The sequence below is a fragment of the Plectropomus leopardus genome, chromosome 15, assembly GCF_008729295.1.
Source record: "Plectropomus leopardus isolate mb chromosome 15, YSFRI_Pleo_2.0, whole genome shotgun sequence".
Taxonomy (NCBI): Eukaryota; Metazoa; Chordata; class Actinopteri; order Perciformes; family Serranidae; genus Plectropomus; species Plectropomus leopardus.
The window spans coordinates 2,820,983-2,832,137 of record NC_056477.1 but is presented as its reverse complement, the minus strand read 5'-3'; the positions used below and the strand labels follow the sequence as shown (position 1 = coordinate 2,832,137).

The 11,155-nt window shown below is 38.5% G+C and overlaps 1 protein-coding gene across 1 annotated transcript; it reads right to left on the bottom strand.

Moving 5' to 3' along the window:
- Positions 1 to 1,934: 1,934 nt before the first annotated feature.
- Positions 1,935 to 10,750, bottom strand: LOC121954628 (transport and Golgi organization protein 1-like). Its single transcript, XM_042502259.1, has 8 exons — positions 10,280 to 10,750; positions 9,706 to 9,805; positions 9,137 to 9,232; positions 5,700 to 8,003; positions 4,703 to 4,858; positions 4,107 to 4,167; positions 3,289 to 3,413; positions 1,935 to 2,203 (listed from the first exon to the last, which is right to left on the bottom strand). The coding sequence occupies exons 1-8, from the start codon at positions 10,322 to 10,324 to the stop codon at positions 2,175 to 2,177; spliced, it is 2,916 nt and encodes a 971-aa protein (XP_042358193.1). The 5' UTR covers positions 10,325 to 10,750; the 3' UTR covers positions 1,935 to 2,174.
- Positions 10,751 to 11,155: the final 405 nt, after the last annotated feature.

Here is an 11,155-nt window from a genome sequence, read left to right as displayed (position 1 = left end):
TAAACATTTTTGTTTGATACTTTGATAATACCTTTATGTATATGTGTGTGTGTGTGTGTGTGTGTGTGTGTATGTGTAAATAGTATATAGTTTGTCCTGCATGGTTTTTGTCCGTTTTCTCATTTTTGTTTTTCCTATATTGCGTTTGCAGTGTCCTATTTCCTGTTTATTACATAACTGAATTTGTTAATATGCTTGAGCCATGTATGGAATAACTGGAAAAAACACATTTAAGAAAATGACCCTCATCCTGATCAACACTGCTGGAAATGCCTGAATATAAATGATAACTCAGTTTTATTTTCTTGTAATCTAAATCAATCAATTTTACACAGCCGAATTGTTTTTGAAAATATGTGATATTATTTTGTTGGTCAGATGTTGTTTTTTTTCTTTTCGCTACAAAAAGGACAAAAGAACAGAATACAATTAAAGATGCAAGCTGTTGGCACTGGCAGGACTGAAGGTTGTGAATTTCTGTAAAAAGTTGAATAATGCATACAGAGGTGAGATGGTGTTTTGTGCTTTGCGTGTGGAAGCTGGAGTGAGCTATTTTACATTTTGTACCACTTCCTGTGCACACTGTGTGGCGCTGGAGAACACATTAATCGCATGTCATGTTGCTCCATGTCATATGTACAACAAACCATGTAAATGTTATGTAAATCAAATGACAACCGTATCACAGGGCGTACTTCCTGTTGCCAGTAGGTGGCGCTACAACTATGACTAATTATTAACATGCAGTTGTCTTCGGGCTAGGAATGTCATCGAAAATGTGAAGTTTGGGGCAGATTGGACCATGTACAGAGGAATTAAAGACCACTTTCTGTTTTGTGGCGAAACATGAAAGTTTGACGCCCCGCCACGGTCACACAGTGTGACGAAAACTCAAACTTTTGATGACTTTTCATGTCAAAGGTCTTCAGATGGTACGAAAAAATTTAGAAGTAAATCTTATCAATTCTCAAGGAAGAGTTTGTTTAAGTATGACCTCTGCAAATGGCCAAAAATAGTTTAGGGTATTGCTCTTAGAGACATTTTTATCGACCCAATTTTTGTACATGCGGGTGAAAGTTACAACAAAGTATGCTTCAGTATGTCACACCGAGACACATCGCTCCAAAAACACCTTGGAAGCGCATCTACTTTTTCTAGCGACGCGTCTCAGTGTGATTGGTCCCTTATGGAGGTGCTTCCTAGTAATTTTTTGACACCCGAGCTTGAAACCTGTAAAGTATTTCATTTTTAAGCAGCTCTGATAAATGTGCAAAGTGTCATGAGTTTTTGAGCATCTTTAAGCCCTCAAAAAGCCATTTAATTTGGAAAAGGAGTAATAATAATGCTTTTATCTGTTTTAATGTATTTGTTTTATCTATCTGAGTGTTGAGAAAGGTGCTTCTGCACAAAATCTATTATTAATTCCTTTGATTTTGACTGGGTCCTGGTGCTATTTGGTGCTCAGACACTATTAAAAAGGGCATTTTTTAGCCTTTACTTTGGTGCTGCGCTCATGTTTTTTTCTTTTTGGTGTGTGTGTGTGTGTGTGTGTCTGTGGTTGTGACTCACACTATCTCTATCACAGAGTCGTGACTGAGGGGGGATTTGACTTGGCAAAGACTGCCTCTGTCACCACACAACACAGTCAGCAGTGATGCTGAGAGACACAGAGCGCATGCACAGACGAATATAGCCAAATGCAGGTAAGAGCGGGAGAGAGTGTGAGGAGCAGAAACAGAGCGGCAGACAGAGACAAATGGAGCCAAACGGAGAGATGTTGAACTGACAGCTCCACCTTCTGTTCATCCAGGACGTGACTGCCCTGTGTGACGCTTTAATTGCATTTCACACACACACACACACACACACACACACACACACACACACACAGAGAACATCAGAGAATTTAAGACTTATTCTTTTGAAAATGCTGCTTTAATAAAATAGAATATTCATATATAATTTGCTGCTATTTTTATTGCACAATACAAACAGCCGGGAATATATTTTCATTATAAGTTCCCTTATTTTTATGGCAGATCACCAAAACAAACTTTCTATGCTTCTTTTTCTCCCTTTTTCTGTTCTAGAAACTGAAATGAGGAGGTAACGGAGGAGGAAGACAGAGAGATCTCCAAAAAAGAGCACAAAGAGTAGGAGGTAGGCGTCATGGATCATTTGGAGTCCGGGTCCATATTGGGCTCTAAAAAAGAAAAGAGCAGGAGTAATTTAATGCATATTTGGGAGCATATTTATTTTAATGTTGTCACTGTGCATATTTTAATGAGTCTGTGCAGTAAAAATGCCTTTTAATCAGCTGTAGTGCTGTAGAACCGAAACATCGTGTTCCAGAGGTAAAAATACAATTCATAATCTCCATAAAGAACTGGATTATCAGCCATGATGTATTTTTCAAACAAGGTACATGAAGAGAGATGTGACTGAGATGTTTTTATGTTTATTTTTTTTGCATTCCTACTGAAAAACGACACTATCTAGCTAGACTCGTGCCAGATCAGTTCTGGATTTTTGAAGCTTTTACCAACTGATTTTTAACCGTTAAATCTGCACTTGTGTGTATGCTTATGTGTGCATCTGTATGTATATGGTTAAGTACACGAGAAGATGTAGACATGGGTGTATTATATGTTTTTCCTTCTGCAATAAAAAAAGAGTAAGAAGCGGGGGGAATTACAACTATCCTGTAATTTGTGCTACCTCTACATTACACAGGAAACTATTATTGTCATTTTTTGCAGTGCATCTGTTTTTTAACTGTATATTCAAAACCACAAATAAAAAGAAAATTGAAAAATACATCTATGAGAGTTTTTACAAAATCAGATAATATATCTTCTGATAATCATTTTATTTAACATCAGCATTTTTGGTAGGATTCTCTGAATGTAGGTATTAAAGAATTGTGACTCTGTTCACAGTATTTATACTTTTCTAAGACGTATCATTGTCATTTCTATCTGTCAATTTCTTGTCACTTATTTGCCAAATTTCCCTATGGCACTACTTTATATTGATGATTGCTAAGAAGTTGATCTTTTCTGTATTTCAAATATTTGATATTTTTCTATTATTTGAGTCATCACATAAATACTAGCTGCTGCGTTCAGCCAAGGATTTACGCACTTGCAGAGGGATTTTTGGGAATATCTTTGAAGCCAATGAAAGGGTTATTACTTCATATACCTGCTGCGGATACAGCTCTCTCTACAGTGTCTTTATAAAGTTCTCTGTGACTGATCGTCTCTCCTCACTGCATCTCTCTCTCACCGCTGAAGGTGAACTCAGGGAAGCTGCTCAGGTCTCCTCCACCATACTGTCTCTGGAGCTTTGCGGTCTCCTCTGACAGGTATTTTTCGTAATCTGGCTCCGCCCCCAACAGTCCTCCATTCAACCTTAGAGACGAAGAGGGGAGGAGATAAAAGGAAATGATCATCATTCAAGCGACGTCTCCTCCACATTATATCTAAATATCATCGCTCCGATATTGCATGTTAAATTTGTTTTCATGCTGTTATTAAAATGTAATGTTTCACAGCTGCTGTACGCATGAAAAGACAGACCATGTGATATAATTATCTATTTAACCTCTATAGAAACATTTTAAACTCTTTTTTAAAGACACACCTGGCTATAACTGTCACAAAATAATAATCAGTCACCAAAATATTTAAATATGCATTTTAGCACATTAAAATAGAACCTGAAAATATAACAAAAGCTATAACTTTTCCTAAATAAAAGTTACATTACATTAACACGTTTTTATATGTTTTATATTTATTATTTTTGTTGTTAATTTTGTTTTGTGTAATTTAAAAAAAAATCTAAGTAAAATGGGTTTAACTAACTAATTAACTAACAAACTTTCAGCATTTAACATTGTCCTAAATTTTCTCTTTTTTTAGAGTAAATAAGAAAATCCCTCCTGCATTCTCACATCTGTGCATTAAGTCCCAAAATGTTGTATTATTCCTTTAAAAATACAAGTCTTTTGGCTGTTCAGGAGAAGTCCAGCAACATGGAGCCACCAAAGCTCTCCAGTTTTTTCCTTTTGAAAATAACAGGAAACCTCTTTCGTCTGTTACCTGCGCATGTTGTTGTATTCTTTGATCTTCTCCAGGAAGAGTCTCTGAACTGGATCTAAATCTGAAAAACACATGAAATCAAAACCATTAAAACAAGATGAAAACACTGACATTAAACAGTTCAGCAGAACTCCACATTCTGTTTAACGTTTAAAATGATTTATTCATAAAATATCCACACCTACAACTATGGTATGGTTCAAGAGCGTTTATAGCAAATAAATTATGTTTATGATATTGAATCTAAGCAACTTGGATTAAAGCCTCAGTACGCTTCAGCACCTGCTTGTTATATAGCATTACAGCATCTGAAACCCTTTACAACATCTGAAATTTGTAGCATTTATTGTATTATTTTATTGTTTGCTTAAGTATTTTTATTTTTGTTTTTATTTGTATTTATGTGAAACAGCTGACATCCTGGGATAGAAGACAAATTTTAGAATTATTTCTGTAAATAAAGTCAAACAAAAAAAAAAATCTGTAACTTCATGAAATAGACAATCCAACAATCACTTTTTCTTTTTCATATATTCAGTTGTCCAATATGATCTATGACTGTGTGCGTATCTCAGCGTGTCTGCATGTGTGTTTACCTGCGAAGGCTTCAGCCTGTGCTCCCTCCTCCTTCACCTCCTCCTCCTCCTCCTCCTCCTGTCCCTGCAGCACCTCCTCCAGAGCAGGAGAAGCTGGAGAATCATCTGTCACTGCAGCCGCTGTATCAGCGTCGACTGACCCATCGGCTACTGTCGCTGTGGTAAAAACAACCCCAAAAACAAGACAGATGAAGAGGAGCTGATTCAACGTTTTTTAAATCATTGACAACTTCACAAACTTCTGTATTAGTTAAAATCTTCTCTACAGGTTTATAAAACACTGTATTCTCTGCTCTCCTCTGCTTTTATCACAACACATCTATTTCTAAAGTCTCCATCAGAGTTTGAAGGACTTTCAGCATTTGGTAAAATGTTGGCGCTTACTGTCGCCGCCACAATGAGGCTATAAAATCGTGTTCGGTGCAGCTCGATAAGATGACTTTCTGTAGTGTCCTTTAGCAACTTGTTAGCATCAGTTTTATTGTGTTTTTGCCTTTGAAACAATGAGCAAATTTGTGTGATTTCTTTAGAAAACATGGAAAAAAGGTAATAAGCAACTTCACATGAAATGTATTATTTTTATATATTACTTTTATTTTATTTTAGCACATTTCCTCTTTGATTCCTTTTTTTTTCTTCTTTTTTTCTTTGGCTAATTTTGGGTAATTTTCTTGTAATTTTTCATGATTTTTTTGGTTTTTTTTAAGTTGCTCATTGCCTGCTCTCCATCTTTTCGAAAGAAATTAAGTCAATTTCAGGTTTCAAGGGATTAAGGCACATAAAAGTTTGATATTTACTGATGTATTTTATGTAGCAGATAAAAACTTTAAGTCTCTTAAGTTAACCACAGACCTTATCTCAGGCATCTACACAAAAAAACATTTCTCACTTCAAGGGCCAAAGACTCAGGAGTAATAAAATGCAAACTCATTTCTGGGTTTTGGGACTTATTCCTGCAGTACTTTACATCTCTTTCACCTTCAGGAGTCAAACTTACCATCCAAAATATTCGCTGTTACAACCTCCTGACTGATCGGGCCTTCAGTTACGCCTGTCGCGTGTCCAGGAACGGAAAAAAACAAGTCCTCCATCAGCGTGTCTAACTGCAGATCTTCAGACAGAGCGTCACCTTCAGGCAGAGACAGAGACTCGATCTTCGGAGCCTCAGTCGTCTCTTCAGACACCACCACGTCCTCTACCTCCACCATCGTCTCTCCAGCAACAATTTCAGCTTCTCTCTCCAGATAATCTGTAGTTTCACTCAGAAATTCGTCCTCGAGATTTCCCAAAGACGCCTCAACTTCAGCCAGAGTCACAGACTCCAGACTCATCGTCTCCAGAACACTTCTGTCCTGCTCGTCCGAATCTTTTTTGACTTCCGAACTTGTCGCTTCATCCTGCCGCTCCAGTTTCTGGTCAACGAGCAAAGCTTCAGGGGGCAGCCTCGATCCTTGCTCAGAACCGAACATGGCCTCCAGCAGGACGGATGTCTCCGCTTCTAAAGCGTCTGTGGCTTCAGAGACAGAATCCAGTCTGGCTAATAATTCAGCCTCTGTTTCGTCCTCGAAAATAGCAACGTCTTCCAACGTCTCCTCTTTAGCTTGCACCTCAGCTTCTTTCTCAAGTGCATCTCTCATTTCTAGAAAAACTTCGGTTTCAAGATTTTCAACTTCGGCTTTCACTTTTGCTAAAGTTATCGATTCCAGCGTCATCGCCTCTGCCTCCGTCTCCTCCGTCTCCTCCGTCTGCTCTCCGTTTGCTCCTGCAGGTGGATCAGAGGCTGAACTCGTGCCAGGAGTTTTGGAAAGTGCCGCAGGAACATGATAGAGCAGCTCGTTCACCAACGCGCCACTTTCACCTTCTAACTCTTGAAGATCTTCAGACAGAGTGTCCCATTTTGAAAGAGAGTCGGTTAAAATCTCGCTTTCGTCTTCGCTTGAACTCTCACTTTCAGCTGCAGCTTTGTTCTCGATCTCCGTCTGGACGGACGACTCCTGCAGCTGCTTTTCTGCTTTTTCATCGAGGATAGATTTCGTTTGGAGGAGCTCATCCGTTTGTAAAGACGCGACCAGAACCTCGTCTACGTGGAGCGTCACGGACTCTAAAGTCATTTCCTCAGACTTGTTCACCCCCTCCTCCACGCCGTCACTCACTGATTCTACTGTGGACTCTACTGTGGATTCGTTTTTCATAGGCAAGGGTGCAGATTCTTGCAAATTTTGCATTAAGGCAGAATGTGAAAGGTTGACAACTGCTTCTATTGCAGACTCTACTGCACCTTCAGAAATAGGAGAGGTGCTGGCCTCTACTGTTGGTTCTATTGTAGTTTCTATTAAAAGTTCCTCTTTGGCACTGTGTGAGACCACTCCTGAGTCTGTGCTGTTGGTTTCTACTGATTCTTCAGCAGCTCTACTCTCTAGTGTTTCCAGATGACAGGTGCTGGCTTCTACTGATGCTTCAACTGCATCTAATGAGGATTCTACTGTTGCAGTGTGTGGAATGTCAACCACTCCTGAGTCTGTGCTTTTGGTTTCTACTTTCTGAGCTGCTACATCTACTTTGACATCTATAATCGGTTCTACTGGACCCTCAACAACTACAGCTCTTGTTTCTAGTGTTTCCACAGGAGACTGGTTGGCTTCTACTGGTGATTCTACTGTAGTTTCTATTAAAGGTTCTTCTTTAGTAGTCTGTAAGACTTGTGAGTCTTTGGTTTGCACGTCTTCAGCTGGAGCGTCTACTGCGGGCTCTATTGGACCTTCAGCAATGGCAGAAACGTCTAGTGTTTCCACAGGGGAATGGCTAACTTCTACTGGTGATTCTACTATGGTTTCTATTAAGGGTTCTCCTTTGGTAGAGTGTGAGACATCATAAGTTCCTGAGTTTGTGCCTTTGGTTTGAGCATCTTCAGATGCAGCATCTATTTTGGGCTCTACTGGACCTTCAGCAAATTCTAGTGTTTCCACAGCAGAAAGGACAGGCTCTACTGGTGATTCTATTGTCGTTTCTATTAAGGGTTCTACTGAAGCACCTGAAAGAGATGATGAAGCCGTTTCTACATTTGTTTCTTTTGTTTCAGCCGAGGTTTTGCTTTCTATTGGAGCCGTTTCTGTTGGTGCAGGTGTTGTGCTGGTTGGGGAGGGACCTGAGGTTGTAGCAACACTGTCGGTATCTACGGTTTTTGAGCTAGAAGCAGCAGAAAAGACAGAAACTGCTGGATCTGTCTTTGACAAAGGAGGAACTTTCTCTGAGGAGGCGGCAGGAGGTTTGGTAGGTGTGGAAAAGGCTTTGACAGGTCGAGCTGTGGGAGTAAGGGGAGAGGAAGAGGGATAAAGAGGATGTAAAAGGACACGGAGAGAAGAGGGGTGAGTAAAACCACTCAGCACAGACATGGCAGAAACAAATCAGCGTCTGAGGGATTCAATTAATTAACAGTCTGTTAACTCAGCTGTCCTTCAGGCAATCTAAGGACATGTTCTCTCATCTATGGTCATTTAAATTTGGACGTGGTTTCCCATACGTCGTCGTTCATGTCGTTCCACCGCATTTATATAACCTAGTCTAACCGTCTGAAAACAGGACGTCTCAAAAGATACATGGAGACGTGCATTAACTGTGGTGTGATGACGAAGGGGTTCACAAATAATCCCTGCAATTAAATCCTCTTAATCTTGATTTCTAGACATCTTGCAGGGAGGAAAGAGATCATGTCAAAATCAAAACCAGCTCTTTCTTCAGCTGCAAATTCCTGTCACCTGCTGTGTTGACAGGAAAGAAAAAAATCTCAGAGTTGTTTGCCATCTATATTCTACGACAGACTTTTAGGGCGACGTTGAGGAGATTTTTTTTTGAGACTTATAATGTCGTAATATTATGAGAATAAAGTCATAGTTTTAGAAAAAAAAACTGTAATTTCATGAGAATAAACTGCTGTCTGCTCCCCTCCCGAGGACACTGGCTGCTAAGCAGGCTGCCTGTGCTCCAGCCTGTTTTATAGTTTGCTGGCAATATGTTTATTTCAGTAATATAATATCCCCTTTCTCATAAAATTACATCTTTAGTCTCATACACTTACAATTTTTTCTCTCATAAAACCATGACTTTATTCTCAGAAAATTAAGACTTTATTCTCGTAAAAGTATGACTTTTCTCCCGTAAAATTATGACTTTATTCTCATAACATTAAGATTTTATTCTCATAAAATAATGACCTTTTTCTCTAAAATTATGACTTTATTCTCATAATATTAAGACTTTATTCTCATAAAAATTACAACCTCTTTCTTGTAAAGTTATGACTTGATTCTCATAAAATTATGACTTAATCTCATAATATTAAGACTTTATTCTCATAAAATTAGGCTTTTTCTTAACATGGCCCTTCATCATAACATTGGGACACGCTGCTCTACGCAGCATCCGTAATGTGCTGACCTGTCCCGGCGGGAGGCGTCGTGGCCGGCCTGCGCTGGGAGTAGAGTTGCTCCAGGAGTTTGGCGATATCCACCGCTGGCTGAGGCTTCGCTTTCTCTGTCAGTAAAAGAAAACACAGACTGAGAATAAAATCAGCCTGTTTGGAAATACTTGGTGAGTCTGTTTTAGCGAACGTCTTTCCATACGGCAGTCTCAAATTTTGCTTAATGGAAATATTCACAGAGTTTCCAGGTTTTTCATTTGCTGACATTCTTGTCTGAGCATTTATCCATTATCAGTTTCTCAATTAACTTTCCGTGAAGGTTTGTTCACCATAATATATATTGATATTGAAATAAGAAAATACATATTGTGACAAAGGATTTTATCCGTGTTGCCCACTTAGAACAAAACTTATAAAATCTTTCTCACCACTAGCTGACGCTTTTACTCTTCCACTGGTGGAGTGGAAAAAACATATGACTAAATTACAGTGACACCTGAGCGACTACAGGTACAAATCTGACAGAAAATCAGAAAAGTGTGTGTGTGCGTGCGTGCGTGCGTGTGTGTGTGTGTGAGTTTCTTACTGATGTGTGTCCTGCGTGGCTGTTTTTTGTCTGATGGTTTGGAGCTGAACAGGGCAGTTTGCGGCCTCCATACTACTCTGCACAACTCCCTGTGAATACACTGGACACACACACACACACACACACACACAGAAATCAAATTATGGGATGCACAAAGTAATGCTGGTGCCAGATTGCAAACCTGTTACAAGTTTAAATTGTTAGATTTAAGGAATTCTTTGCACTGTAAATTGTTACTACAAACTACAACTTAATTACTTTTGTGAATTAATGTCCCTGGTAAAAATTAGTTTTACATAGTATTTATATTTCCAACTGCATGCTTTTATGATATCATTTTGAAATTAACTTCTTTACGTGTTAAAATGAGTCAATCAATCGTGTTTTCAGTGTTTACTTTGAGATAAATGTGCATTTACAACGTGCATATGTTGTCAAATGCACATTTACGTCAAAAATGTCCTTAAATGCATTAATAATACCCAACAATATAACGTATTTTATTCATGTTTGTGTGCAAAGGTACTGAAAAGTCACTGAGGTCAAATTAAAGATTTAAAAACAACATACTTACTCTTGCACATAATCCTGATCCTCTTCTGAACAAAGCAGAAGCCATGCTTGTTTAAATGTAAAAACAGAGGATAACTGTGTAAAATAAATGTGCGTTTCTTTGCTTCACGGTGAGCAGGGATGTCAGGTCGCTCTGAGAAAGTACTAAATGTCCTGAAGCTCTGCGTCCTCCACCATGGCCGCGACCCTCGGATTTACCGCCGTAAACACACTAACGGATCATTTAACGGGAGATTAAAATGCAAAAATGTTCAATAACAAACGGCATTAAACTCGTTTAGCTAGCTAAAGTAAACGCGCTGATCGAGACCTTCCTGCGTCGACCTGAACCGATTAAATCGACTTTGAAGCGTTTGTTTGTTTGTTTGATACGTTGTTTGTTTGTTTGTTTGTTTGTTTGTTTTCTAGCTGGCTGACATGTTTTGTTTGTTGTCCTGAGTTTTTATAGCATTACAGTTACGTAAAGCTCTCAACCTAACGCCTCCAAAGACACGTGTAAAGCACCACAGAAGAAGAAGAACGCGTTTCCGGCCACTATTATCAAAATAAAAGCATCAACAACAACCGGTATTATTGAGTCTATTGTTATTTTTTCAATTATATTTTTTACTCCTTTGCTTTTATTTTTTTTGACTGTCTTTATTCGTATATTCCTGTATGTTATATTAAAATTTTCAATTTTGATCATTATTTTTCTGTTTAACTGATGACATTTATTGTTACTTTAAGTATTTTATTTTGCTCCACTCTTGTACATGATTTGTCTCATTGTATAGTACCCTCTAACTTTGTTTTAAAAGGTGCAATATAAATAACGTTGTTGTTATTCTTATTATTTTTCTTATTATTGTTACACCAGAAAAATGTTCAAACATTA